Consider the following 26,840-nt stretch of genomic DNA (forward strand, 5'->3'; position numbering starts at 1 on the left):
CTCAGTGAATAGATTAAGTGGTGTAGTTTTTTTTAAATTGGGGGATTTGTGGGGGTATCTATCATTCTGACACCTATGAACCTTTGCAATCTTGGCTTAGTGTAGGAAAACAAAATGTTCCTCAAAATGCTGATAAGTAATGTTATATTTGTACGTCTCCTAAATGGTTAAAAAAAAACAGTTTTTCAAATGTGCGTCCAGAATAAAGTAAACAGATGGAAATATATATCTTAGCAAAAATTTATACAGTATGTTTGCACATATTTAAGATTACAGTTGTAAATGTGAAACCGTAATAATTTTTTCAAAATTTCCCCAATTTTGGCACTTTTAATAAATATACACATTCTATCGGTCTATGTCTACCACCTAAATGAACTACAATATGGGACAAAAAACAATGTCAGAATCACTTTGATATGTAAAAGCTTTACGGAGTTATTCTATGTTAAAGTGACACATGGCAGATTTCCAAAATTTGGCTCCGTCACTATAAGGCTGAGTTCCAACAAGGCGGAATCCCGGCGGAAATCTCGCGGTTTGGATGCAGCAAAAAAACAACGAGCTTTTCTCCACAAAAGCACTGCTTTAAAATCTGCGGCACTTAGCCGCGGGTTTTGAAGTAGCTTGGCCGCATGCTTTTCCGTTGCGGCCGGCGCTCCCATAGAGGAGAGCACAGCCGCAACGGGGAAAAAAAATGGACATGCTGGGGAATCCGTATCGCAGCGACGGATTGGACATCCCGTGTGGACGAGATTTTTGACAAATCTCATCCACATGGCTGGCTAAACCCGGGATTAGCGGCCACAGCTAAATTTCAGATGGAATTTCCGTGGCAAATCGGCCCTGTGTGAACCCCGTCTAAAGTTTTCAAGCCTGATATATTTTAACAACCTCTCATCTCTTCAGAAATCCGTTTTGCCCAGCAATGCTGCTACTTTGAGGCAGAAGTGACATGTCCGATCGCGGTCCTGCTGTGATTACAAGAAAACCATGAAACACAACATGAAAAATGATCAGTTACAAACTTTATTTTCTGTTTCCTTTTGTTTTGAGATTTGAAAGAGTTAAATTTGACAAATATGCAAAAATGGAAGAAGTTATCAGCAAACGTTCTCAGCAAACTCTATCCAGTGTTTAACCCTGAGTTGTGCGAGACTGAGTCACACATGTCATACAGAGGAAGCTTCTCTCCATCCACAAAGTTTGGTCACTGGAAGCGACATGAATCACCCAATCACATCTCCACCAGAATACAGTCATTCTCTTGTTAGATGGAGGAAGCTGAATCTCTCCTAGTCCAGCGGACATAAACACATTGGCCATATGTATTTTGAGGGTTTAGGCCAGGTCCAGCCATGTTTTAAAAGTGAGTGTGGCTAAACTTGATGGGGTGTGTTTGCAAGGGCCCATTAGATTAACTATAATATACGCCAGTAACTGGTGTAGATTAAGGCTGTCCACAGGTGTTGCGGTATCCTGCGCCGGATCTCCGCCACGGGAACCGCAACCCGGGAGCAGGAGACGGATCTCCGCCAGTCAGCTGACAGCCTGACAGATAGGCTGACCGCAGAGAATCGCAGCAATTCACAGCATGCTGCGATTTGCCGGTCGCGAGCCGAGAATCGCAATGATTCTCCGCTCATGGACAGAGGGAAAGCGCTCTCCATAGCAACACCATGGAGAGCTTTCACTGCGTTCCCCGCGACCGGATTATCGCCGCGGGGAACGCAATAAACAACCTGCCTGTGGACAGGCAGCCTAACACTTATATCGTCACCGATTTGAAGATGGGATAGATTTTACTCCGACATATCAGACTGACCAGACACCCACCAAGTTTATTAAGAGACATGCACCTCGTAATAAACTGGTCACACTTTACTTAGCCTGGCCTATAAAATGCTGGTCAAAGTAAATACGCCCCTTTTCTGTATCTTAAAGGGGTTGTCCCAAACTTTTGGGATTTTTCTACTAAGGGCCTGTCCTTTGGATAGCTCATGAATAGATGATCAGCCAGGTTCTCCGCTTGGGATCTCCACTGAGTAGCTGATTTCTGGTGCCGCTGTCAGTGTGGTCAGTGCTGACAACATTGCTGCAGCCTGCTTTGGTATCCCGTTGAGTTCATTGGGAGCTGCGCCTACACTACCAACTACCCACCCAGGTATGATCTGCTCCCCGCGATGCTGAGAATCAGTCTGCGGCCCACCAGAATCCTCTATGAATGACCTGTCCTGAGGATCAGTCATCAATAGAAAAATACAAAAACGTCTGGGACAACCCCTTAAGAGACCAGCCTATTTTGTGCCTTAAGCAGCAAGTGATTTCCATCACCCCATTGCAAGAGACACAACTCCTTGGCATCGCCATAGGAGGGCTAGCTTTTAGTGGCACCACACTGGGGCACATATAATGTACTGTATGACTTATTACATTTTTTTGCGAGGGAGATGGAAAAACGTGCAGAAATTCCGCCATTGTTTTGGGGTTTTGTTTCTACAGCGTTCACAATTCCGTATGAATAACCTGATCACTTTCTTATCTGATCAGCACGATTACTGCGACACCAAGTTCATATAGATGTTTTATGATTTTTTACTATTAAACACGTTTCAAAAGAAAAACAATTGACTCCGCATCGCTGCATTCTAAGACGCAGCATTTTTAGTTTTCTGGAGCTCTGTGGGGGCTTGTTTTTTGCAGAAAGAGTTGTCGTTTTTATTGGAACCAGTTTGGCGTACATGTGATTTTCCGATTACTCTTCTTTTGGAGGCAAACAAAAGACAGACAGCAATTTTGGCATTTTCGCATCATTCGCCATGCGAGATAAATAGCAAAATATTTTCATAGTCTGGGTCGTTACGAACGCGGTAATGCCTATTGTGTGTTGCTTTTTTTAAATTTTGGAGGTATTTATCTATTTAAAACGTGTTATTTTATGGGGGAAAATGCATATTTTTTTAAACTGGATTTTTTTCTTCAAATTAAACTTTGTGAAATTTTTTGACACTATTTTCAGTTCCTGACAGGGACTAGTAGATATGAATGTTTGATCGCTAGGATAGTACACTGCATTACTTATGCAGTGCTTTCTACTAAGCCTATGACAGCAGCCTATTAGACTCCGCAAGAGGGGCCTAACAGTCTGAGTTACATGGCAGACATGTCTTTGTCAGGCTTCCGGCAGCCATGAGAACCCATTAGTACTTTGTAATCGCATTACGGCATACCGATGAGTGACAGAAGCAGCAGTTGCTATTAACTGGCATGTAAAGGGTTAAACTGCCAGGATCTGAGGTTTCTGTGCTACTGGCGGTTAGAACAGGAGCCTGACTGTCAGTAGTCAGCCAAGCCACCACCTTTACTATGTGTAAGTTTAGGCCCATTAGTGAGGTCAGCAAAAAGGCGTATTGTGGTCTCTAATGGGATAAAGTTGTTTTAAAGGGGTTGTCCGGTTGTAAACTATTGATGTCCTATCTGCTGGATTAGTCATTAATAGTAGATTGGCCAGGTCCACTGCCTGGGACCCTCACTGATCAGCTATTTGCCAAGCCGGTGTGCTTGTACACTGACCTGATTTCTGCAGTAGGCAGACAGCTCCATTCCTACAGCAGTGGCCAAGCTTGGTATTGCAGGCAAAGTTCCCATTCAAGAACAGCTGATCAGCAGGAGGCTTGGGCAACGAATCCCCCCAATCTCCTATTGATGACTTATGCCAAGAGTGGGACATCAAGAGTTTACAACCCCTTAAATCTTAGTGTGACATGTGCTTTACAGGAAACAAAGAAATAAGCTGAAATATACAGGCCAGTATTAGTTATATCTAGAGGTGAGCGAACCTACTCGGCCACGTCCCTTTTTCGCCCGAGCGCCGCGATTTTTGAGTACTTCCGTACTCGGGCGAAAAGATTCCGGGGGCGCCGCGGGTGAGTGGGGGGTTGGAGTGGGGGGGAGAGGGAGAGAGGGCTCCCCGCTGCTACCCCCCGCTCCGTCACGCCTCCCCCGGCGCCCCCCGAATCTTTTCACCCGAGTACAGAAGTACTCGAAAATCGTGGTGCTCGATCAAGTAATTACTCGAAACGAGTATATTCACTGATCTCTAGTTATATCCAAGCCATGACTTGAGGCTGCAGGGTCGGATCTTCAGTTATTGCTTCTTTTCCTCAGTATACTTGTACAGCAGGTCACTCACATCAAACTGACCGACTTTAATCCAACCGTCTTCCTTCATGTGATACACTGCAAAGGAAGCAAAGATTGATGTAGTTCATGTAATTCGATGCAGTCCTAAAGGGGTTTTCCAGGACTTCTATTGTTGACTTGTCCTTATGATAGGTCCTCTATATCAGATCATTGGGGTGTGACTGCCAGCACCCCAGCCATCGGCTGTATGAAGAGGTTGTGCACTCCGGTGAGTACTGCGGCGTCCTCAATGTATACCAGACACAGAGTCATACGTTTAGTAAGGCCTCATTCACATGAGCAATTTTGTGTGGCAAAAGTTAATAGCGCAAAAAACCCCCACAACCATTAGAACCAAAAGTTTCCTATGGAAACATTCAAACGAACAATTTTTAGGCGCGGAAAAATCAGACCTAAAATCAGACCTAAAATGAACGGACATCAGCGACTAAGTCAACGACCGAAATTCCCTGCTGCATAAAAAAAATAGGTCTCGCTCTATCTTTTGCTCGAAAAATGCTGGAGCCTCTATAGACTCCTGTGGGAGCTGCAAAAAAAGGGAGGGTGAGGGAGATTAGCTGCGAGCAACGCTGGGAAAAGAAGACAGGTGCCGCTATTTAAGTCATTAGACGGATTTCTGCCCGATCGAAGGAATTCTGACCAGCAGCGCATTTGATCGCAGCTAGCCGTGAGAGTGAGTGACCTAAACTCTGCAGCTCGGGACTCGATCAAGAAAAATCATCCATTCACACAGTTTTTAGCAGTGATGCTTGCGATTGTTTTGTGCGGGTAACTTCGGCATGACTTTGACGCTCGTGTGTAAGAGGGCTAACACTTGTGTCAGGTCTTGCAGCTCAATCCTATTCATTCAAATGGCACTGAGCTACAGAAATGACCGGTGAGGGGGATATCACAGGCCAAGGAAGAGGTCAGAGCACCCACTGGTTCAAACCGCTGATCGGCGGGGTGCTGGGGGCCAAACCCCAATAAGTCTATCCTAAGGGCATGTAATTAGTATCTGTTACCTGGATAATCTTTTTACTCACTGGACAATTCACAAGGGTGTAAAGAAGCCCGCCAAATCTAGAACAAACTGCGAACGTTGTGCCATAAACTAAGTCCTACAGCTCACAACAACTTTTGTCTTATACTAATTTCTACCTCTCGAGGCTAACCTCACACGGCCCGTTATCGCACTCGCCAACATGCGATTTCCCTGCAGACTCGAGGGAGTTTTATATCGCGGAGGATCACAGAGTTTCTGCCATTGTTTTCAATGGTGAAACATCATCGCACCGCGTGCACCTAGCACATGGAGCGATGCTACTGCCAACCCCATTGAAAAGGAGATGCGATGCGAGAGCACGCCAAAGATTGGATGTGCCGCGATTTGTTTCCTGCATCGCATCGTGGTGCAGTGCAATGTGGGAACAAATCACTCATGTGTATGACCTCATTGAAAAGAATGGGGTTCATATTGGTGCGAGATTTGTGCATCTCACAATGCACAAATTTTGTGCTATTTTCTCAGCTGTGTGAAACTGACCTGACAGGACACTGTCGAGATGCAAAAAAACACCAACTGCAGCGATGTCCACAAGCCGTGAGCGCCAATGACACTCTGTTCTCTGGAAATCTGCTTCATGTTTGGCCTGGGTTGTCAGACTATAAGCAAGACCCCACCATACAATATCAGGCCAGCTGACCCCAGCTTCATGACCTCAACTACTCTGACTTTGTTTATTAGTTTGCACCCCTGGGTGGTTTCACCTCTGCGCCCGGGGTTCCTGCTTTCCTGCACCAATTGGGGAGCAGGAAAGGGGAATCCCTTGGGCTGAACGGCTGCGTCTTAGGGTGGAACTGAACAGCGCCAGGCGGACTTCATTGACCATAAGGGAGTTCTTTCAGTTTCTGCTCAGCTGCCTGGCTGTTAGATGGAAACAGAGGTGTAACTTTAAGCTTCTGGCCCCAATACAAAACCTGTAACAGGGCCCCCAACTATAATGCTTTATTCATAGTACTGGGCTCCCTATATGGAGAAGAGAGGCCTTATGGGCCTCCTAAGGCTCCTGGGCCTGGGTGCAACCGCATCCCCTAAAGTTACGCCCCTGTATGGAAGTAGTACTTTTGTGTGTGATATTTTGAGCCAGAGCTGCGGTAGAACCTCCAGCCAATACAGATGTGGAGCCACCCTTGTACTTCTCCCGTCTGACTTTGGTTGCACCTTTTTGGCACTTGAGTGACTAATGAATACATAAGGACTTACTGTTAACCACTCCTCCTGAATAGGCATCACGGTGTGTGGCATAGCTGATTGCCCTACGACCCAAGTCATACGCCTCCTCAGGGCTCAGATCATACCGGTATCCGCTGTCCAAAACTCCATATGCATAAGAATTTCCCGATCCAGTGGAAAATATGTTGCCAGATAATCTTGTCCCGTTTTCATCAACATAATATAAGCCAGGACCCTGCAGAGCATAATGTATATTGGTATTGTCATTCAGGGGACATCACTTATAACCATACAGCCCGTGGCGTATAGCTGTGAAATAACAATGAAGACATGTTCCTGCAATGTCTATGTATAGCATAAACTTCACAGATAATGTAGATTTTACTCATTTAAAGGAGCTGTAGAAACTATTAGAGCAGATACTTTAGATTTTTTTTATTGGCAGGTCTTAAATACATTTGTCAAGCGTTGTCTGGGGAAGCCTTAATATGCGCAGTCTAGTATATGCCATATTTTCAGTCTTCTTATTCAGCCCCTTCCACATTATTCAAAATAGTCCCAATCAGTCACTTAAAGAGAAAAGTGTTGAGAAACTTGGTTAGATAAGGATATAGTAAGCACTTTGGCTAGATGTAGCGTCTGATGTTGTGGTAACAGTATTGTAACTGAAGCCATTCCCTCCTGCAGCTGCCAACAGCTACTGGATCTTGCCGATAATGCCAGCAAGGTTGTGTGACCTTTGGCTGCCATGGGTCAGCAGGGTTACAAATGTACTGTGCTTACCACAATGTCGAACCAGAACTATAGTGAGTTTTAAAATAAATTGGCGTTTAAGAACATGCTGAGACTTTATGCTGGTGGAAGGGGAGGTAGAGCTGTTATTGTGGCATTTGCAGAGACTACATGCTGGGAATACTAGTGAAATATGAAGAAAACAATGACATTTTTTTCATGTCACTAGTAGTACTGCTAATTCACATGGCTGAGCCTTTCAAGTACTCAGATACCTCCAAGACTTAGAGTAGGGCCAAATGGTGTAACAACTGGGCAGTCTAATTAGCATATATATATAGCACTAGCTGATATACCCGGCTTCGCCCAAGTTAATTTGGTCCAGGTGTTTACGTGTTGTTCGCACAGAAAATTTTATGAAGTGGTAGTTACTTAGAGGAACCGAGGAATAAAATATGTATACACATAGAGGAGCGTTAGATTCTCCTCAGGCTGCATGTACCAATGTCCCTCTGCAGAATGTGCCGCTCCTCACACTCTCCTCATTTTATACCCTTTAAGGTAACGCCCCTTTAATTCAAATTTACCCCCAGACTGGAGGTTGCAGCCCCTTCCTAGCCTAAGGCCGTAGCACGCGGCCGTGACCGGCTCTGCTGCGGAATATTTTGCGGCGAAGCCCGTCACGGCACCCCCCAGAGACCCCATACTTACCAGCGGATCCGGCGTCCTGGGTCCCGCTTGACGCTTCAGCGTGACGCGCCGCAGTGTCATGGGACACGCTGGCCACATCACAAGACACGCCCACAGCGTCAAATGACGTGGCCGGCCGCGACATATGACGCGGCGGCGGTGGGCGGAGAGGCGATTTCACGCTATCTTCCGCTGTGCTACAGAGGAAGATAGCGTGAGCGGATGGCTTCCATTGACTGCAATGGAAGCCGGCCGCGCGTACATCCGCGGCAAATAGAGCATGCCGTGGGTGAGGACGGGAGATTTCACGGTGCGGAATTCCGCACCGTGAGCATTGAGCTATTAGGTTCAATAGAACCTAATAGCTGCGGGCAACGCGGCGGAAATCCGTTCGTGGGAAGGAGGCCTTAAAGGCATCCCTGCAGCCAATGGCTGCTTTCTTCTGCTCAGTAAATGCACACAGAGGTGACTTACATTCTTTTCAGTATATACACACAGAGGTGAGGTCGATTCTCCTCAGTATATACATAGGGACGGGAGGTAGATTCTCCTCAGTATTTACACCCAGAGGTAAGTTAGATTCTCATCAGTATATACACATAGAGGTGAGGTAGATTCTTCTCAGTATATACACATAGAGGTGAGGTAGAGTCTCCTCATTGTATACACATAGAGGTGAGGTAGATTCTCCTCAGTATATACACATTGAGGGGAGGTAGATTCTCCTCTGTATATACACACAGAAAAGAGGTAGATTCTCCTCAGTATAAACACAAAGAGGTGAGGCAGATCCTCCTCAGTATATACACATAGAGGTCAGTTAGATTCTCCTCAGTATATACACACAGAGGTAAGGTAGATTCTCCTCAGTATAAACACAAAGAGGTGAGGCAGATTCTCCTCAGTATATACACATAGAGGTCAGTTAGATTCTCCTCAGTATATACACACAGAGGTAAGGTAGATTCTCCTCAGTATATACACATAGAGGTGAGATAGATTCAAATCATTTCCCTAGGCTTTATGGTTAATGAGAAAAGAATTATCTCATGTATCGCAGATTTTTTCACGCTTACAATTGATTATTGAAGTTGCAACCCCTTTACTTTTTTATTTTGGACATAAAGAAATGTGGCAAATTTCATGTTTGTGCAGTTCAGATGTGTGATGTTAGTTACATTACACAGGGGTGCACTTATTTTTGCACTTAGCATTGAATAATCAAGTTGTGACCTCTTTACTTTTCCTATTTAGGACCTAAAGAATGGTCATGCCAAATTTAACGTTTGTATGATACCGGGAAGTTAGATAATTAGGGGCGAGTCAGTGAGTCAGTCAGTGAGGGCTTTCACCTGTGTATATATATATATAGATGTATCAACACTGGTAGATAATGCAAAAATATGAGCTCATCAATGGATGACAGAAATAGAACAGTGGTGGTACCAAATGATGGCAGAAATGGATAATGAGCAGATCGTGATGATGAACAAACTGACAATAGCTAACCCTAACAAAAGTTCTCCCTAAGTCTTTCCCTAATCTATCTTTGACAATGGCCCCAACACCAGACACCACAACACTGTCCTTCAGTAAGGCCTCATGCCCACAGCCGGGTCAGATTTTGACTACGAAATATCGCAGCGAAATCAGGTCTGGTGCCCCCCAGAGACCCTAGAGTCATCTGTCGGGATCCGCTGCGAGTATCTCGGCTGGCAAGCCGGCGCGCATAGGCAGTGCAGCGCGTGACGCGCCGCTACAGGGCTATGATGCGGATTCCCGCGATACTTCTGCAGCGCTCACTGTGGAAGTATTGTGGGACGGACGACTTCCATTGACTGCAATGGAAGCCGTCCATGGGATTTTTCACACAAAATAGAACATGCTGCGATTCTTCCCCAAGAGCGGAAAATCACAGTTGATTTCCGCTCGTGGGCAGGGAAAAATCTTTTAATATAGTATGTCTAAGGACAGTCACTGCTGCAGAATTCGCGGCAGGCATCTGGCTGCGAATTCCACAGCGATAATCCATCCATGGGCATTGGGCCTAAAACCTAAGACGCCCCTAATGAAAATCCTACCTGAAATACTAAGGCTGCCTGTCCACGGGTGATATGTCACTGCAGTATTCGCGGCGACAATGCGGCTGATGCAGTGAACGCTTTCAATAGGCTAACTATGGAAAGCGCAGCCCGACATCCACGAGAGGAGAATCATAGCGATTCTCCACTCGCTGTATTGAAATCGCGGCATGCTGTGATTTGCCACGATTCTCTGCGGTGAACCCATCTATTAGATAAGTCTCATCGAGGAGACCTGACAGTGCTCCTCCCTCTTCCCTGCGGCGGAATATCGCTAGCAATATTCAGTCACGGCCGTGGACAGGCAGCCTAACCCTGAAAAACAATGACAAGGCACTAGCAACTTGAGACAAGAAAACTAAACTAAGCAAAGCTGGACAAGAAACAAGGACAGATGTAAACACGGATAACAAAAAGGGTACGAGGCTAAGGAGCAAGGACTGGACCAGAAATAACCACAAGAACAAAACTACTCTTCCAACAAACAAGCTACATATAAGGAATACTGGATTTATAAAGCACATAGCTTACTCTATAACCCGCAACACATTGCAGAAGTCAGGGATATTTAAAGGAACTCATTCTGGTGCAGGTTGCCTCCTTAGTGTCTTCCCTTGTTTAATGATTGGAGTTGTAGACATCACTCATTAGACGAGGGGTGGGGTAGAGGAAGACCCAGCAGCTAGCAGCCCAGACCAGAACGAGCTGCAAGTCCGCCCACCACACTAGGAACCTGCAAATGTTGATATCTCCTGGGCAGTAGTAGTACTTTTACAAAAATGAAAAAATGGCTCTGGAGTGACGGAGTTAAACAATCTTTACGGATCATTATTCAATCACATATATTTTTACCTTGAGTAATATTATATTGCAGAGCATTATAGTGCAGCCCCCTCCATCGTAATCCTGACAACTTGTAAAGGCCTACTGGGTTGTTTACCTGTTTGTCCCAGCCACAGATCATGCTGCCCATGCTTAATCCAGTTCCTCGGTACTGAAGCATCATGTTGGTCAGCAGCTTAGAAGCAGCTGACACTGATATCCTGGAATTATTCCGCAGCTGATATAACCTGAAAAGTGTGTGACACAGCGGTCAAAGCTTATAGCAGCAGTTTCAGCAGGGTGTAATTAAGTTTGCATGGTTTACCTTAAGTTTCCAGCTCAGCCAATCAGATTGTGAGCTCCACTGGTGCAAAGAATGACAAACCACTCACACTACTATGTGCATGCTGGTGATACATCCTCACTGTTGGCCCCATATAACGTTGCACAATACCTTTGAAACTACTTTATTAAGTTTTCCTGCGCTCTATAGAAATTACCTGAGATGTGGCCACTGGATATTTTGGGACCAGGAAAAGTCTGGGAGTTTCTAGCCTGATGGATGGCGGCCCACTCCCGTCTCCTGGTGACCCAGATGTTTAGGAATCCTCCATAATACTCTTCCTGGTCCTAAAATGGCCAGCATCAGAAAACATTATAATCTATTTGAACTATTGTCCATCATTATATCAGATGCTAGTATTCCTAGCATGCACTTGGAAGAGGGAGTGGTTTCAGGGGGAGAAGGGAGGCGGCAGGTTCCTGTTACGTGTCAAGAATGCAGTACATATATACATATATATATATATATATATATATATATATATATATATATATATATACTGTATGTGTTTCTTCAGATATTTTCGTATGCCATGCCTGTTGAAGAAACCCAAGTAGTTCTAAAAGACTGAGCTGTTAATGTTATTTCTTTTTGTTAGCCGTTAAAGGGATTTTCTGGGACTTGAAAAAACTCCTATGCTTAAAATGGTGTTAAATAAAGGAAACATGAATACTCTCCTGCTTCAGCGGCGCTTAGTTCAGTGCTGTAGCCCGGAATCCCACATTTGGTGGGCAGTCATGTGGCATACATTGTGCATGTGACCGTTCAGCCAATCACAGGCTACAGAGCCCATGGAAGGATCACCGATGAAACCTGTGACTTCTGTCGCTTCTTCTAAGTTCTGGGGCACCTGTGCTGGATCGGGAGCCGCTGACTATACACTTTTTTTTAATTTTACACTATTTTAAGCCTAGGAAACTTTTGTTTTAAAGTCCCAGAAAAACCCCTTCAAGAGGTATCATATCTACAAGATTATATTATTTCTCTTACTGGGAGCAATAACACTTTGTATCACAAATGTTAATATGAAATAAATACCCTGAATCAGAGCCCACGGCCGTCTCATGACTAGCAGCGTAAATCAAGTGACAAGTTTTCCGTGCATCCATTTCAGGGCTCAGTCGCACGGGTGTTTTGATGGACGTTTTTCCGCACGTAAAAAAGATCGCACTAAATAGAACCAATGCTTTTCAATGTGAGCAGTCACATGTGCAAATTTTACATACGGAAAAATGCCTGCGGCGAAAATTATAGGACACCGGTTCGCAGAACGCGTGTAACTGCAGCAGACCGGTGATTTGTGTATGTGACACCCCTGGATGCTGTGGCAGCAGCACCGACCCCATTGAGAACATATAGTGAAGATCGCGCTCCTCTGCCACAGCTGTGGCAGAGGAGCGCGATGTTCTCCCATTGAATTCAATGGAGCTGGCAATACAGCCGGCTCCATTGAAAGCAATGGGCTGCCAGCAAACCCTGCACTGATTTTCGGGGAAGGGCCTAAAATATAAGCCCTACCCTGAAAACCAGCCTAAAAATGTGTAAAGAATAAAAAAAATCTATACTTACATCTCCGCAGCTGCCGGGGCTCAGCCACGTCCAGCCGGCTCTTCTCCTGCACTGCTATGAGGAGCTTTCAGCAGCTGTGGCAGAGGAACGCGATGTTCTCCCATTAAATTCAATGGAGCTGGCAATACAGCCAGCTCCATTAAATGCAGTTGGCTGACAGCAAACCCTGCACTGATTTTCGGGGAAGGGCTTAAAATTTAAGCCCTTCCCTGAAAACCATCCTAAAAATATGTAAAGAATAAAAAAAATATATACTCACCTCTCTGCAGCTGCCGGGCTCAGCCACGTCTAGCCGACTATTCTGCCGCACTGCTATGAGGAGCTTTCAGCAGATGGGGATTTAAAATCCCCGTCTGCTGAAAGGGCTGCCTCTGATTGGCTGAGCACTGTGATCAATCAGAGGCAGCTCTTAGCTGAGAGCTGCCTGTGAGTGGTCCCTGCGCTCAGCCAATCAGAGGCAGCACTCACCCATTCATGAATTCAATGGGAGAACATCCAGCTCCTCTGCCACAGCTGTGACAGCTGTGGCAGAGGATTTCTTCATCTCCACGGGGAGTCCCTTTGTCACTGAACACTGTGTCAGCATTGTGACAGCACAGTGACAATGGGACCCGTGGAGATGAAGAAATCCTCTGTCACAGCTGTAGCAGAGGAGCGCAATGTTCTCTGTATGTCAATGGGGCCACCGCAGCTGCCGCCAGCCCCATTGACCACAGGTGAAACCCCTGGATGCGATAGCATCCAAGGGTTTTGCATCCAAGGAATCCCCTGCTGCAGCTGTCTCAGCCGCAGCAGGGTATAGCGGGTAGCGCACTTTTTGAGCTAATAAATACTGCTAGGTGCGGTTTATCCGCTGTACCGCCCACTTCGGTCACGTGAATTTTTGAACACATCAGTTATGCGCACAAAAATTCGCCATCAAAACGCCCGTGTGACTGGGCCCTTAGTGTGAATCCACATTAGATGGGAAAATCCAGCGATCGGAGCGACTTCCAACGAGGCCCAGTCATCGGTGCTAGACTAGCCGGGGGCGCACTGCCAGTCGCGGGGGTTTTTCTCATGTAACGGTGTGGAGAGTATACCAAGAATGGCGTGATCGAGAAAAACATCGCGCGAGAGGAGATAAAGGAGGTGTAAAAAATATAGACATGGAGAAGGTATAAGAGAAGAACTCCCAAATCAATAAAAAGGCAGTGAGTAATACATGATGTAAGATGTAATAACTGACCTGCACTCCTTGGCCAGTTGTCTCTGCCAGTACTGGCAATCAGCAGCACACCCGGACATGGTACCCAGCAGGTAGGGGTTAATCTCAATCACCTTATTACATCTTAATGTGGCTGTTAAAATACAGGACAAAGGATGAAGATATTGAACAAAGCATATATAATCACTAAGGCCACACACTGCACCGGGAGAATATCTGCCAGCATTGGAGCGTGAGATAGCGGGCGTATTCATTATGGGGTACAAAAGCTGCAATTTTAGCGTATGCACCACAACTGCAACTTTCTGCACTTTTGCATTGGGCGCTTTTTTTCAAGAAGTGGGTGAGGCCTGTCATTAGGGGGTGTGGCCACACAGGCTGTCACATTTATTAGAATTGACCATAAACTGCTATAGCACAAACCTATGCCAGTTCGTATCTGGCATCCATCTGGCGCACTGACCCGACAAATGTATTAAAAGGTTTATGCCCCTTAATACATTTGTTGCAGGAACACCAGCATACTTTTATTTAAACCAGCGTATGAAACGCCGTCCAAAAAAAGTGTCCTCCAATGGGTTATATTGTACATTGGGAATTTCCCCTGATGCACGCCGACAGTGTGACCCAGACATGGCATGTATCAGCCCTAAGACTTCCCTCCATGACCACAGTATATAATGTGAAGTTACATGTAGACTCTACTCAGCCTAGAAGTTATCAATATGTGACTTACCAATATAACTTCCAGCAGACGCCCGTGAATCCACCGCCACAATCACGCCATGCTCGAATTTGAAGGCCAGGGTGGTGGTCCCATGCCATGGTTCAATCTTCACACCTTCTACTCCTTCTTCAATGTGCTGAAGAAACTTTGCAGGCTGCAACACATGGATATAGCATGACAATTATTCTTACTAGTAACACTCATAGACGTGGATCACTACAAGGACTAGAATATTAACGTGTCTGTAGCGGCTGATGACACGTATGTACGAGTTCACGGTACATTCACACAGGAAGGGTTCTACTGTGGTTTAGTCATAATTACGGTTTTATAAAGCCATTTTTTCTGAACTGTCAGCACTATTTTCTCCAGATACCAATACCGACCTATATTATGGATACTTCACACTTCATGGACTTCTATAGAACAGACCGTGATGCGTATTATAAGTAGTCTCAATGTACAAATGGGATTTTCCACCAAAAACATACACCATTATCACCCCCACCTTTTGTTTCTAAATAATTGAATACATAACTTCCATAATTTTTGTAATTTTTCTATTGCATGTGCTCCCCATGTGCCTCGAACGAGCTGCTGAATAAGCGGGCACTATATAAATAAAGATTATTAATTTATTATTATTAGATAGATAGATAGATAGATAGATAGGAGATAGATAGAAAGAAAGATAGATAGGAGATAGATAGAAAGAAAGATAGGAGATAGATAGATAGATAGATAGATAGATAGATAGATAGATAGATAGATAAACAGATATGAGATTGATAGATATATAAATAGAAATAAGATAGATAGATATACAGCTAGATAGATAGATATGAGATAGATAAATAGATAGATGGATATGAGATGGATATATATATATAGATAGAGATGAGATAGATAGATATATAGGTAGATAGATAGATAGATAGATCGATAGAAAGATAGATAGGAGATAGATTGATAGAAAGACAGATAGATAGGAGATAGACAGATATAGGATAGATAGGAGACAGACAGATATAGGATAGATAGATAGATAGATAGATAGATAGATAGATAGATAGATAGATAGATAGATAGATAGATAGATAGATAGAAGATAGACAGACATAAGATAGATAGATATGAGATAGATAGATAGATAGATAGATAGATAGTAGATGGATAAATAGATAGATATATAGGTAGGTAGATAGATAGACAGATAGGAGATAGAGCGATAGATAGGAGTTAGACAGATATAAGATAGATAGATATTAGATAGATAGATAGATAGATAGATAGATAGATAGATAGATAGATAGATAGATAGATAGATAGATAGGAGATAGACAGACATAAGATAGATAGATATGAGATAGATAGATAGATAGATAGATGATAGATAAATAGATAGATGGATATGAGATGGATATATATAGATAGAGATGAGATAGATAGATATATAGGTAGATAGATAGATAGATAGATAGATAGATAGATAGATAGATAGATAGGAGATAGATAAATAGATAGGTGGATATGAGATGGACAGATATATAGATAGAGATGAGATAGATAGATAGATAGGAGATAGATTGATAGAAAGATAGATAGATAGGAGATAGACAGATATAGGATAGATAGGAGATAGACAGATATAGGATAGATAGATAGATAGATAGACAGATAGATAGAAGATAGACAGACATAAGATAGATAGATATGAGATAGATAGATAGATAGTAGATGGATAAATAGATAGATGGATTTGAGATAGATAGATATATAGATAGATATATAGATAGATAAGAGATAGATAGATAGGAGATAGATAATAGATACATGGATATGAGATAGATAGATATATAGATAGAGATGAGTTAAATATATAGGTAGGTAGATAGATAGATAGATAGGACATAGACAGACATAAGATAGATAGATAGGAGATAGATAGATAGATAGATAGATAGATAGATAGATATGAGATGGATAGATATATAGATAGAGATGAGATAGATATATAGGTAGGTAGATAGATAGATAGATAGATAGATAGATAGATAGATAGATAGAAGATAGACAGATAGAAGATAGATAGATATATAGATAGAGATGAGATAAATATATAGGTAGGTAGATAGATAGATAGGAGATAGATCGAAAGATAGGACATAGACAGACGTAAGATAGATAGATAGGAGATAGATAGATAGATAGATAGATAGATGGATATGAGATGGATAGATATATAGATAGACATGAGATAGATAGATAGATAGATAGATAGATAGATAGATAGGAGATAGACAGATATAAGATAGATATGAGATAGATAGATAGATAGCAGCGACGTCTAGGTCATGTGTGCCTGCGTCACTAGTGATGCAGGATGCAGGGCGGGACGCCGCCGGACGCCGGAGGGGAACGGGATTCACGAGCCCAGCTGATCAGCTAAGGTAATAACCATTATATGTGTATATATAGGAGTGTTTTATATGTTAGATTATGTACCTGAGGAAGTCTATAGGACGAAACGCGTAGTACGTATCAATAAACGAGGTGAAGTAAATGTACAGCTGTCTGGGACGTGTATATCCTTAGGAGCGCGGTATCCTATTTTTCAAATACAAAGACTAGATAGATAGATAGATAGGAGATAGATAGATAGGACATAGATAGATAGATAGATAGATAGATAGATAGATAGATAGATAGATAGATAGGAGATAGACAGATATAAGATAGATAGATATTAGATAGATAGATAGATAGATAGATAGATAGATAGATAGATAGATAGATAGATAGGAGATAGACAGATATAAGATAGATAGATATTAGATAGATAGGAGGTAGACAGACATAAGATAGATAGATAGGAGATAGATATGAAATAGATAGATGGATATGAGATAGATAGATATATAGATAGACATGAGATAGATAGATAGGAGATAGACAGATATAAGATAGATATGAGATAGACAGATAGATAGGAGATAGGTAGATAGGACATAGATTGATAGATAGATAGATAGGAGATAGACAGATATAAGATAGATAGATATTAGATAGATAGGAGATAGACAGACATAAGATAGATAGATAGATAGATAGATAGATAGATAGATAGATAGATAGATAGATAGATAGATAGATAGATAGATAGGAGATAGATATGAAATAGCTAGATATGAGATAGATAGATAGACAGATAGATAGGAGATAGAGAAATAGATAGATGGATATGAGATGGATAGATATATAGATAGAGATGATATAGATATATAGGTAGGTAGATAGATAGATAAGAGATAGATCGATAGAACGATTGATAGATAGGGGATAAACAGATATAAGATAGATAGATAGGAGATAGATAGACATAAAATAGATAGATAGATAGATAGATAGATAGATAGATAGATAGATAGATAGATAGATAGGAGATAGATATGAGATAGCTAGATATAAGATAGATAGATAGATAGATAGATAGACAGATAGATAGGAGATAGATAAATAGATAGATGGATATAAGATAGATAGATATATAGATAGAGATGAGATTATTATTATTATTAGATAGATAGATAGATAGATAGATAGATAGGAGATAGATAGATAGATAGATATACAGCTAGATAGATGGATAGATCGATCGATAGATAGATAGAAAGATAATAGATAGATATGAGATTGACAGGAGATAGATAGATATACAGATAGATAGATATGAGATAGATAGATATATAGATAGGGATTAAAAAGATGCATATATAGGTAGGTAGATAGATAGGAGAAAGACAGATATAAGATACATAGATATTAGATAGATAGATAGATAGATAGATAGATAGATAGGAGATAGACAGACATAAGATAGATAGATATGAGATAGATATATAGATAGATAGATAGGTGGATAGATAGATAGGAGACAGATCGGTAGAAAGATAGATAGATAGAGATGAGATAGATATATAGGTAGGTAGATAGATAGGAGATAGAAAGATAGATAGACAGATATAAGATAGATATGAGATAGATAGATAGATAGATAGATAGATAGAACGATAGATAGGACATGGACAGATATAAGATAGATAGATCAATAGATAGATAGAAAGATAGGAGATAGATATGAGATAGATAGATATGAGATAGATCGAAAGATAGGACATAGACAGACGTAAGATAGATAGATAGGAGATAGATAGATAGATAGATGGATATGAGATGGATAGATATATAGATAGACATGAGATAGATAGATAGATAGATAGGAGATAGACAGATATAAGATAGATATGAGATAGATAGATAGCAGCGACGTCTAGGTCATGTGTGCCTGCGTCACTAGTGATGCAGGATGCAGGGCGGGACGCCGCCGGACGCCGGAGGGGAACGGGATTCACGAGCCTAGCTGATCAGCTAAGGTAATAACCATTATATGTGTATATATAGGAGTGTTTTATATGTTAGATTATGTACCTGAGGAAGTCTATAGGACGAAACGCGTAGTACGTATCAATAAACGAGGTGAAGTAAATGTACAGCTGTCTGGGACGTGTATATCCTTAGGAGCGCGGTATCCTGTTTTTCAAATACAAAGACTAGATAGATAGATAGATAGATAGATAGATAGGAGATAGATAGATAGGACATACATAGATAGATAGATAGATAGATAGATAGATAGATAGGAGATAGACAGATATAAGATAGATAGATATTAGATAGATAGATAGATAGATAGATAGATAGATAGATAGATAGATAGATAGATAGGAGATAGACAGATATAAGATAGATAGATATTAGATAGATAGGAGGTAGACAGACATAAGATAGATAGATAGGAGATAGATATGAAATAGATAGATGGATATGAGATAGATAGATAGATAGATATATAGATAGACATGAGATAGATAGATAGGAGATAGACAGATATAAGATAGATATGAGATAGACAGATAGATAGGAGATAGGTAGATAGGACATAGATTGATAGATAGATAGATAGGAGATAGACAGATATAAGATAGATAGATATTAGATAGATAGGAGATAGACAGACATAAGATAGATAGATAGATAGATAGATAGATAGATAGATAGATAGATAGATAGGAGATAGATATGAAATAGCTAGATATGAGATAGATAGATAGACAGATAGATAGGAGATAGAGAAATAGATAGATGGATATGAGATGGATAGATATATAGATAGAGATGAGATAGATATATAGGTAGGTAGATAGATAGATAAGAGATAGATCGATAGAACGATTGATAGATAGGGGATAAACAGATATAAGATAGATAGATAGGAGATAGATAGACATAAAATAGATAGATAGATAGATAGGAGATAGATATGAGATAGCTAGATATAAGATAGATAGATAGATAGACAGATAGATAGGAGATAGATAAATAGATAGATGGATATAAGATAGATAGATATATAGATAGAGATGAGATTATTATTATTATTATTAGATAGATAGATAGATAGATAGGAGATAGATAGATAGATATACAGCTAGATAGATGGATAGATCGATCGATAGATAGATAGAAAGATAATAGATAGATATGAGATTGACAGGAGATAGATAGATATACAGATAGATAGATATGAGATAGATAGATATATAGATAGGGATTAAAAAGATACATATATAGGTAGGTAGATAGATAGGAGAAAGACAGATATAAGATACATAGATATTAGATAGATAGATAGATAGATAGATAGATAGATAGATAGATAGGAGATAGACAGACATAAGATAGATAGATATGAGATAGATATATAGATAGATAGATAGGTGGATAGATAGATAGATAGGAGACAGATCGGTAGAAAGATAGATAGATAGAGATAAGATAGATAGATATATAGGTAGGTAGATAGATAGGAGATAGAAAGATAGAAAGATAGATAGACAGATATAAGATAGATATTATAGATAGATTCATAGACAGATAGATGGATTCATAGATAGGAGATAGATAGATAGATATCAGATAGATTGATAGATAGATAGGAGATAGATAAATAGAAAGATGGATATGAGATAGATACATATATAGATAGAGATGAGATAGATAAATATATAGATAGATAAATAGATAGATGGGAGATAGATAGAAAGAAAGATAGATAGGAGATAGACAGATATAAGATAGATAGATATCAGATACCGTAGATAGATAGATAGATAGGAGATAGATAAATAGATGGATATGAGATAAATCAATATATAGATAGAGATGGGATAGATAGATATATAGGTAGAAAGATAGATAGGAGATAGACAGATACAGATATCGATAGGAGATGGATAAATAGATAGATAGATATGAGATAGATAGATAGATAGGAGATAGATAAATAGATGGGTATGAGATAAATCAATATATAGATAGAGATGGGATAGATATATAGGTAGATAGATAGATAGGAGATAGACAGATACAGATATCGATAGGAGATGGATAAATAGATAGATGGATGATAGATAGATAGATATATAGATAGACATGAGATAGATAAGATAGATAATGATAGATAAATAGATAGATGGATATGAGATAGCTAGATATATAGATAGACATGAGATAGATAGATAGATAGAATAGATAGATATATAGGTAGGTAGAAAGATAAATAGATAGATAGGAGATAGACAGATATAAGATAGATAGATATGAGATAGATTGATAGATAGATAGATAGATAGATAGATAGATAGATAGGAGATAGATAAATAAATAGATAGATAGGAGATAAATAAATAGATAGATAGATAGATATAAGAAAGATAGATATGAGATAGATAAATAGATAGATAGATTCATAGATAGATAGATGGATTCAAAGATAGGAGATAGATTGATAGATAGATAGGAGATAGATAAATAGATAGATGGATATGAGATAGATATATAGATAGAGATGAGATAGATAAATATATAGGTAGGTAGGAAGATAGATAGATAAATAGATAGCTCGGAGATAGATAGAAAGATAGATAGGAGATAGACAGATATAAGATAGATAGATATGACATAGATAGATAGATAGGTAGATTCATAGATAGATAGGAGATAGATAAATAGATAGATGGATATGAGATAGATAGATACATAGGTAGGTAGATAGATAGATAGATAGATAGGAGATAGATAGATATAGGATAGATATGAGCTAGATAGATAGACAGGAGATAGATAGATAGGAGATAGTCAGATATAAGATTTAAAGATATTAGATAGAGAGATAGCTAGATATTAGATAGATAGATAGATAGATAGATAGGAGATAGTTATGAGATAGCTAGATATGAGATAGATAGAGAGATAGGAGATAGATAAATAGATAGATGGATATAAGATAGATAGATAGATAGACATGAGATTATTATTATTATTAGATAGATAGATAGATAGATAGATAGATAGGAGATAGATAGATAGATAGATAGATAGATAGATAGATAGATAGATAGATAGATATGAGATAGATAGATATATAGATAGAGATGAGATAGATGGATATATAGGTAGATAGATAGATAGACAGATATAAGATAGATATGAGATAGATAGACAGAAAGATAGGAGATAGATATCAGATAGTTAGATAGATATGAGATAGATAAATATATAGGTAGGTAGATAGATAAATAGAGAGATGGGAGATAGATAGAAAGATAGATAGATAGATAGAAGATAGATTGGAGATAGATAGATAGATAGATTCATAGATAGATAGATTGGAGATAGATAAATAGATAGATGGATATGAAATAGATAGATGGATATGAAATAGATAGATATATAGGTAGGTAGGTAGGTAGATAGATAGATAGATAGATAGATACATAGATAGATAGGAGATAGACAGATATAAGATAGATAGATAGATATGAGCTAGATAGATAGACAGGAGATAGATAGATAGGAGATGGATATGAGATAAATCAATATATAGATAGTGATGGGATAGATAGATAAATAGGTAGGTAGATAGATAGATAGATAGATAGATAGATAGGAGATAGATAAATAGATAGATGGATATGAGATAGATATATAGATAGACATGAGATAGATAGATAGATAAATAGAAAGGAGATAGACAGATTGATAGATAGGAGATAGATGGATATGAGATAGATAGATAGATAGATAGATAGATAGATAGGAGATGGACAGATAGATAGATAGGAGCTAGATGAATAGATAGATGGATATGAGATAGATAGATATATAGATAGACATGAGATAGATAGATAAATAGATAGATAGGAGATACACAGATATAAGATAGATAGATATGAGCTAGATAGATAGACAGGAGATAGATAGATAGGAGATGGATATGAGATAAATCAATATATAGATAGAGATGGGATAGATAGATAAATAGGTAGGTAGATAGATAGATAGGAGATAGACAGATACAGATATCGATAGGAGATGGATAAATAGATAGATGGATATGAGATAGATAGATATATAGATAGACATGAGATAGATAGATAGATAGATAGATAGATAGATAGATAGATAGATAGATAGGAGATAGATGAATAGATAGATGGATATGAGATAGATATATAGATAGACATGAGATAGATAGATAGATAGATAGATAGATAGATAGATAGATAGATAGGAGATGGACAGATAGATAGATAGGAGCTAGATGAATAGATAGATGGATATGAGATAGATAGATATATAGATAGACATGAGATAGATAGATAAATAGATAGGAGATACACAGATATAAGATAGATATGATATAGATAAATAGATAGATAGATAGATAGATATGAGATAGACAGATATAAGATAGATAGATAGATATGAGATAGATAGATAGATAGAGATGAGATAGATAAATATATAGGTAGGTAGATAGACAGATAAATAGATGGGAGATAGATAGAAAGATAGATAGATAGGAGATAGACAGATATAAGATAGATAGATATGAGATAGATAGATAGATAGATAGATATGAGATAGATAGATATATTCATAGATAGATTGGAGATATATAAATAGATAGATGGATATGAAATAGATAGATGGATATGAAATAGATAGATGGATATGAAATAGATAGATATATAGGTAGGTAGGTAGATAGATAGATACATAGATAGATAGGAGATAGACAGATATAAGATAGATAGATATGAGCTAGCTAGATAGACAGGAGATAGATAGATAGATAGATAGATAGATAGATAGATAGAAGATAGATAAATAGATGGATGTGAGATAAATCAATATATAGATAGAGATGGGATAGATAGATATATAGGTAGATAGATAGATAGATAGATAGGAGATAGACAGATACAGATATCGATAGGAGATGGATAAATAGATAGATGGATATGAGATAGATAGATATATAGATAGACATGAGATAGATAGATAAATAGATAGGAGATACACAGATATAAGATAGATATGATATAGATAGATAAATAGATAGATAGATAGATAGATAGATAGATAGATAGATAGATAGATATGAGATAGACAGATATAAGATAGATAGATAGATATGAGATAGATAGATAGATAGAGATGAGATAGATAAATATATAGGTAGGTAGATAGACAGATAAATAGATGGGAGATAGATAGAAAGATAGATAGATAGGAGATAGACAGATATAAGATAGATAGATATGAGATAGATAGATAGATAGATAGATAGATAGATATGAGATAGATAGATATATTCATAGATAGATTGGAGATATATAAATAGATAGATGGATATGAAATAGATAGATGGATATGAAATAGATAGATGGATATGAAATAGATAGATATATAGGTAGGTAGGTAGATAGATAGATACATAGATAGATAGGAGATAGACAGATATAAGATAGATAGATATGAGCTAGCTAGATAGACAGGAGATAGATAGATAGATAGATAGATAGATAGAAGATAGATAAATAGATGGATGTGAGATAAATCAATATATAGATAGAGATGGGATAGATAGATATATAGGTAGATAGATAGATAGATAGATAGATAGATAGATAGGAGATAGACAGATACAGATATCGATAGGAGATGGATAAATAGATAGATGGATATGAGATAGATAGATATATAGATAGACATGAGATAGATATATAGATAAATAGATAGATAGGAGATAGACAGGTAGATAGATAGATAGGAGATGGATGAATAGATAGATGGATATGAGATAGATATATAGATAGACATGAGATAGATAGATAGATAAATAGATAGATAGGAGATAGACAGGTAGATAGATAGATAGGAGATGGATGAATAGATAGATGGATATGAGATAGATAGATATATAGATAGACATGAGATAGATAGATAGATAGATAGATAGATAGATAGATAGATAGATAGATAGGAGATAGACAGATATTAGATATGAGATAGATAGGAGATAGATAAATAGATGGATATGAGATAGATAGATATATAGACATGAGATAGATATATAGGTAGGTAGGTAGATAGATAGATAGATAGATAGATAGATAGATAGAAGACGCACAGCTAGATGTTTTAGTTTTAACACTTGTATCCATATTTATGCTAGAAGTGACTTGCAGGGTGCTGTTGTCTTTACCTGCCATCCTGCGGTCACTGCCAGCTCAGTGTTGTATGGGCTGAAGGAGAGGCTTGGAGAGATATTACCACCGTTTAGGGGTGACCTCCAATCCCAGCTCTCCGGGGGTCCACATAGCCGCTGTAGAGCCATATATAACGGCTGGTCACTGCAGATACTCAGTATACTGTATGTCTATATCCGCCTCCCTTCTGCTTCTCTGTAGCTTGTACTGTACTCTTCCTCTGGCCTCGCCGTAAACGTCTGCGTATCTCTTCCGTCCAGTCACGCAGGTATTTCTGTCTGTCGCCTCTCGGTTTCTGTACCGTTCTCTTTAGCTGGCCGGTTACTTCACGGTTAACCTCTTGCCTTTGTATTTTCTTCCGTAGGACGAGGCTGCTGCCGATGAGATAGAAAGTGAAAGTGCCGTTCTTGTATCTCCTCCTCCCAGTATTATATGTGATACATGAGACACAAATATGAAAGAAAGCGACTAGATTTCCGTGACGAGCCACTAGCGCCGATCCCCGGTCTAGAACGATAGGGAAGTAGGCATTATAGTTTGTAGATCAGTTTCCTAATGTACAAATGGTACAATATTTGTGACTTTTTGAACTTTTACACCTTGACCTGCTACTTCTTCCAAAGTGGTAGAATTAGGGGTGTGGCCATGTGCTGCCTGTCAGATTTACTATCATTTAAATCTGGTGTCATTAACCCCTTAATGACACGGCCTATTTTGGCGTTGAGGACCAAGCGATTTTTGGTATTTTTCCATCTCCATTTTTCAAAAGTCATAACTTTTTTATTTTTCCGTTGACGCAGTCGTATAAGGGCTTGTTTTTTGCGTGGTGAACTGTAGTTTTTATCGGTGCCACTTTTGGGTACATAGACTATATCGTAAAACATTTATTATTTTTTTTTATGATAACAGGGAGAGAAAAACTCATCAATTCTGCCATAGTTTTTTTCTTTTTATAGCGTTAATCATGCAGCATAAATGACACACAAAATTTTTTCTGCGGGTCGGTACAGTTACAGCAATACAAAAGTCTTATTTTTTTTAGGTTTTTACACTTTTTTGCAATAAAACCCCTTTTTTTTGGAAATCTTTTTTTTTCTCTATAGCTGCATTCAAAGTCCTGTAACTTTTTTATTTTTTTATGTACGGAGCTCTGTGAGGGCTTATTTTTTGCGAGTCGAGCTGTAGTTTTTATTTGTACCATTGTGGGGAATGTACTTTTTTTATCACTTTGATTGCATTTTTGGGAGGCAAAACTCTTTCCCTGCCGCGATCTACTTAGATTGCGGCAGGGAAGGGGTTAAAAGTGGAGGGGCGCATCACCGATGCCCCCCCCCCCTCGCTGTTGCAGCGGGACGCCAGCTGTGACTGACAGCCGGCTCCCGCTGCGGGATAGCGCGAGGTCAGTCATGATCTCGCGCCAACCCGATGATGTACCGGTACGTCATATCGCGGGAAGTACCAGGCTCCCATGACGTACCGGTACGTCAAGGAGCGGGAAGGGGTTAATAGCTGTAACCAACCCCAGCTTGTGGCCGGCATACATTTCTATCTGGTGCACGGAGGCGCCACTTAAAG

The 26,840-nt window shown here is 39.5% G+C and overlaps 1 protein-coding gene across 1 annotated transcript; it reads right to left on the reverse strand.

Annotated features, from left to right (window-relative positions):
* Positions 1-1,008: 1,008 nt before the first annotated feature.
* PSMB8 (proteasome 20S subunit beta 8) lies at positions 1,009-25,784 on the reverse strand. The gene is made up of 6 exons (XM_066581265.1): positions 25,262-25,784; positions 14,599-14,743; positions 13,884-13,995; positions 10,862-10,991; positions 6,449-6,653; positions 1,009-4,239 (listed from the first exon to the last, which is right to left on the reverse strand). Exons 1-6 carry the CDS (start codon positions 25,391-25,393, stop codon positions 4,148-4,150), a joined length of 816 nt encoding a protein of 271 aa, XP_066437362.1. The 5' UTR covers positions 25,394-25,784; the 3' UTR covers positions 1,009-4,147.
* Between the last annotated feature and the right edge of the window lie 1,056 nt (positions 25,785-26,840).

This window comes from Eleutherodactylus coqui, chromosome 10, assembly GCF_035609145.1.
Source record: "Eleutherodactylus coqui strain aEleCoq1 chromosome 10, aEleCoq1.hap1, whole genome shotgun sequence".
In the NCBI taxonomy this organism is placed as follows: Eukaryota; Metazoa; Chordata; class Amphibia; order Anura; family Eleutherodactylidae; genus Eleutherodactylus; species Eleutherodactylus coqui.

What these genes read in the sequence shown, in the direction of transcription:
- PSMB8 (XM_066581265.1), bottom strand. Translation starts at nt 25,393, where the DNA reads ATGGCTCTACAGCGGCTATGTGGACCCCCGGAGAGCTGGGATTGGAGG. An exon ending in GTCTGCTGGAAGTTATATTG is followed by an intron (nt 13,996 to 14,598) that starts GTAAGTCACATA and finishes GTATTTTAACAG; the next exon opens with CCACATTAAGATGTAATAAG. An exon ending in TCTGTGGCTGGGACAAACAG is followed by an intron (nt 6,654 to 10,861) that starts GTAAACAACCCA and finishes TATGCTCTGCAG; the next exon opens with GGTCCTGGCTTATATTATGT.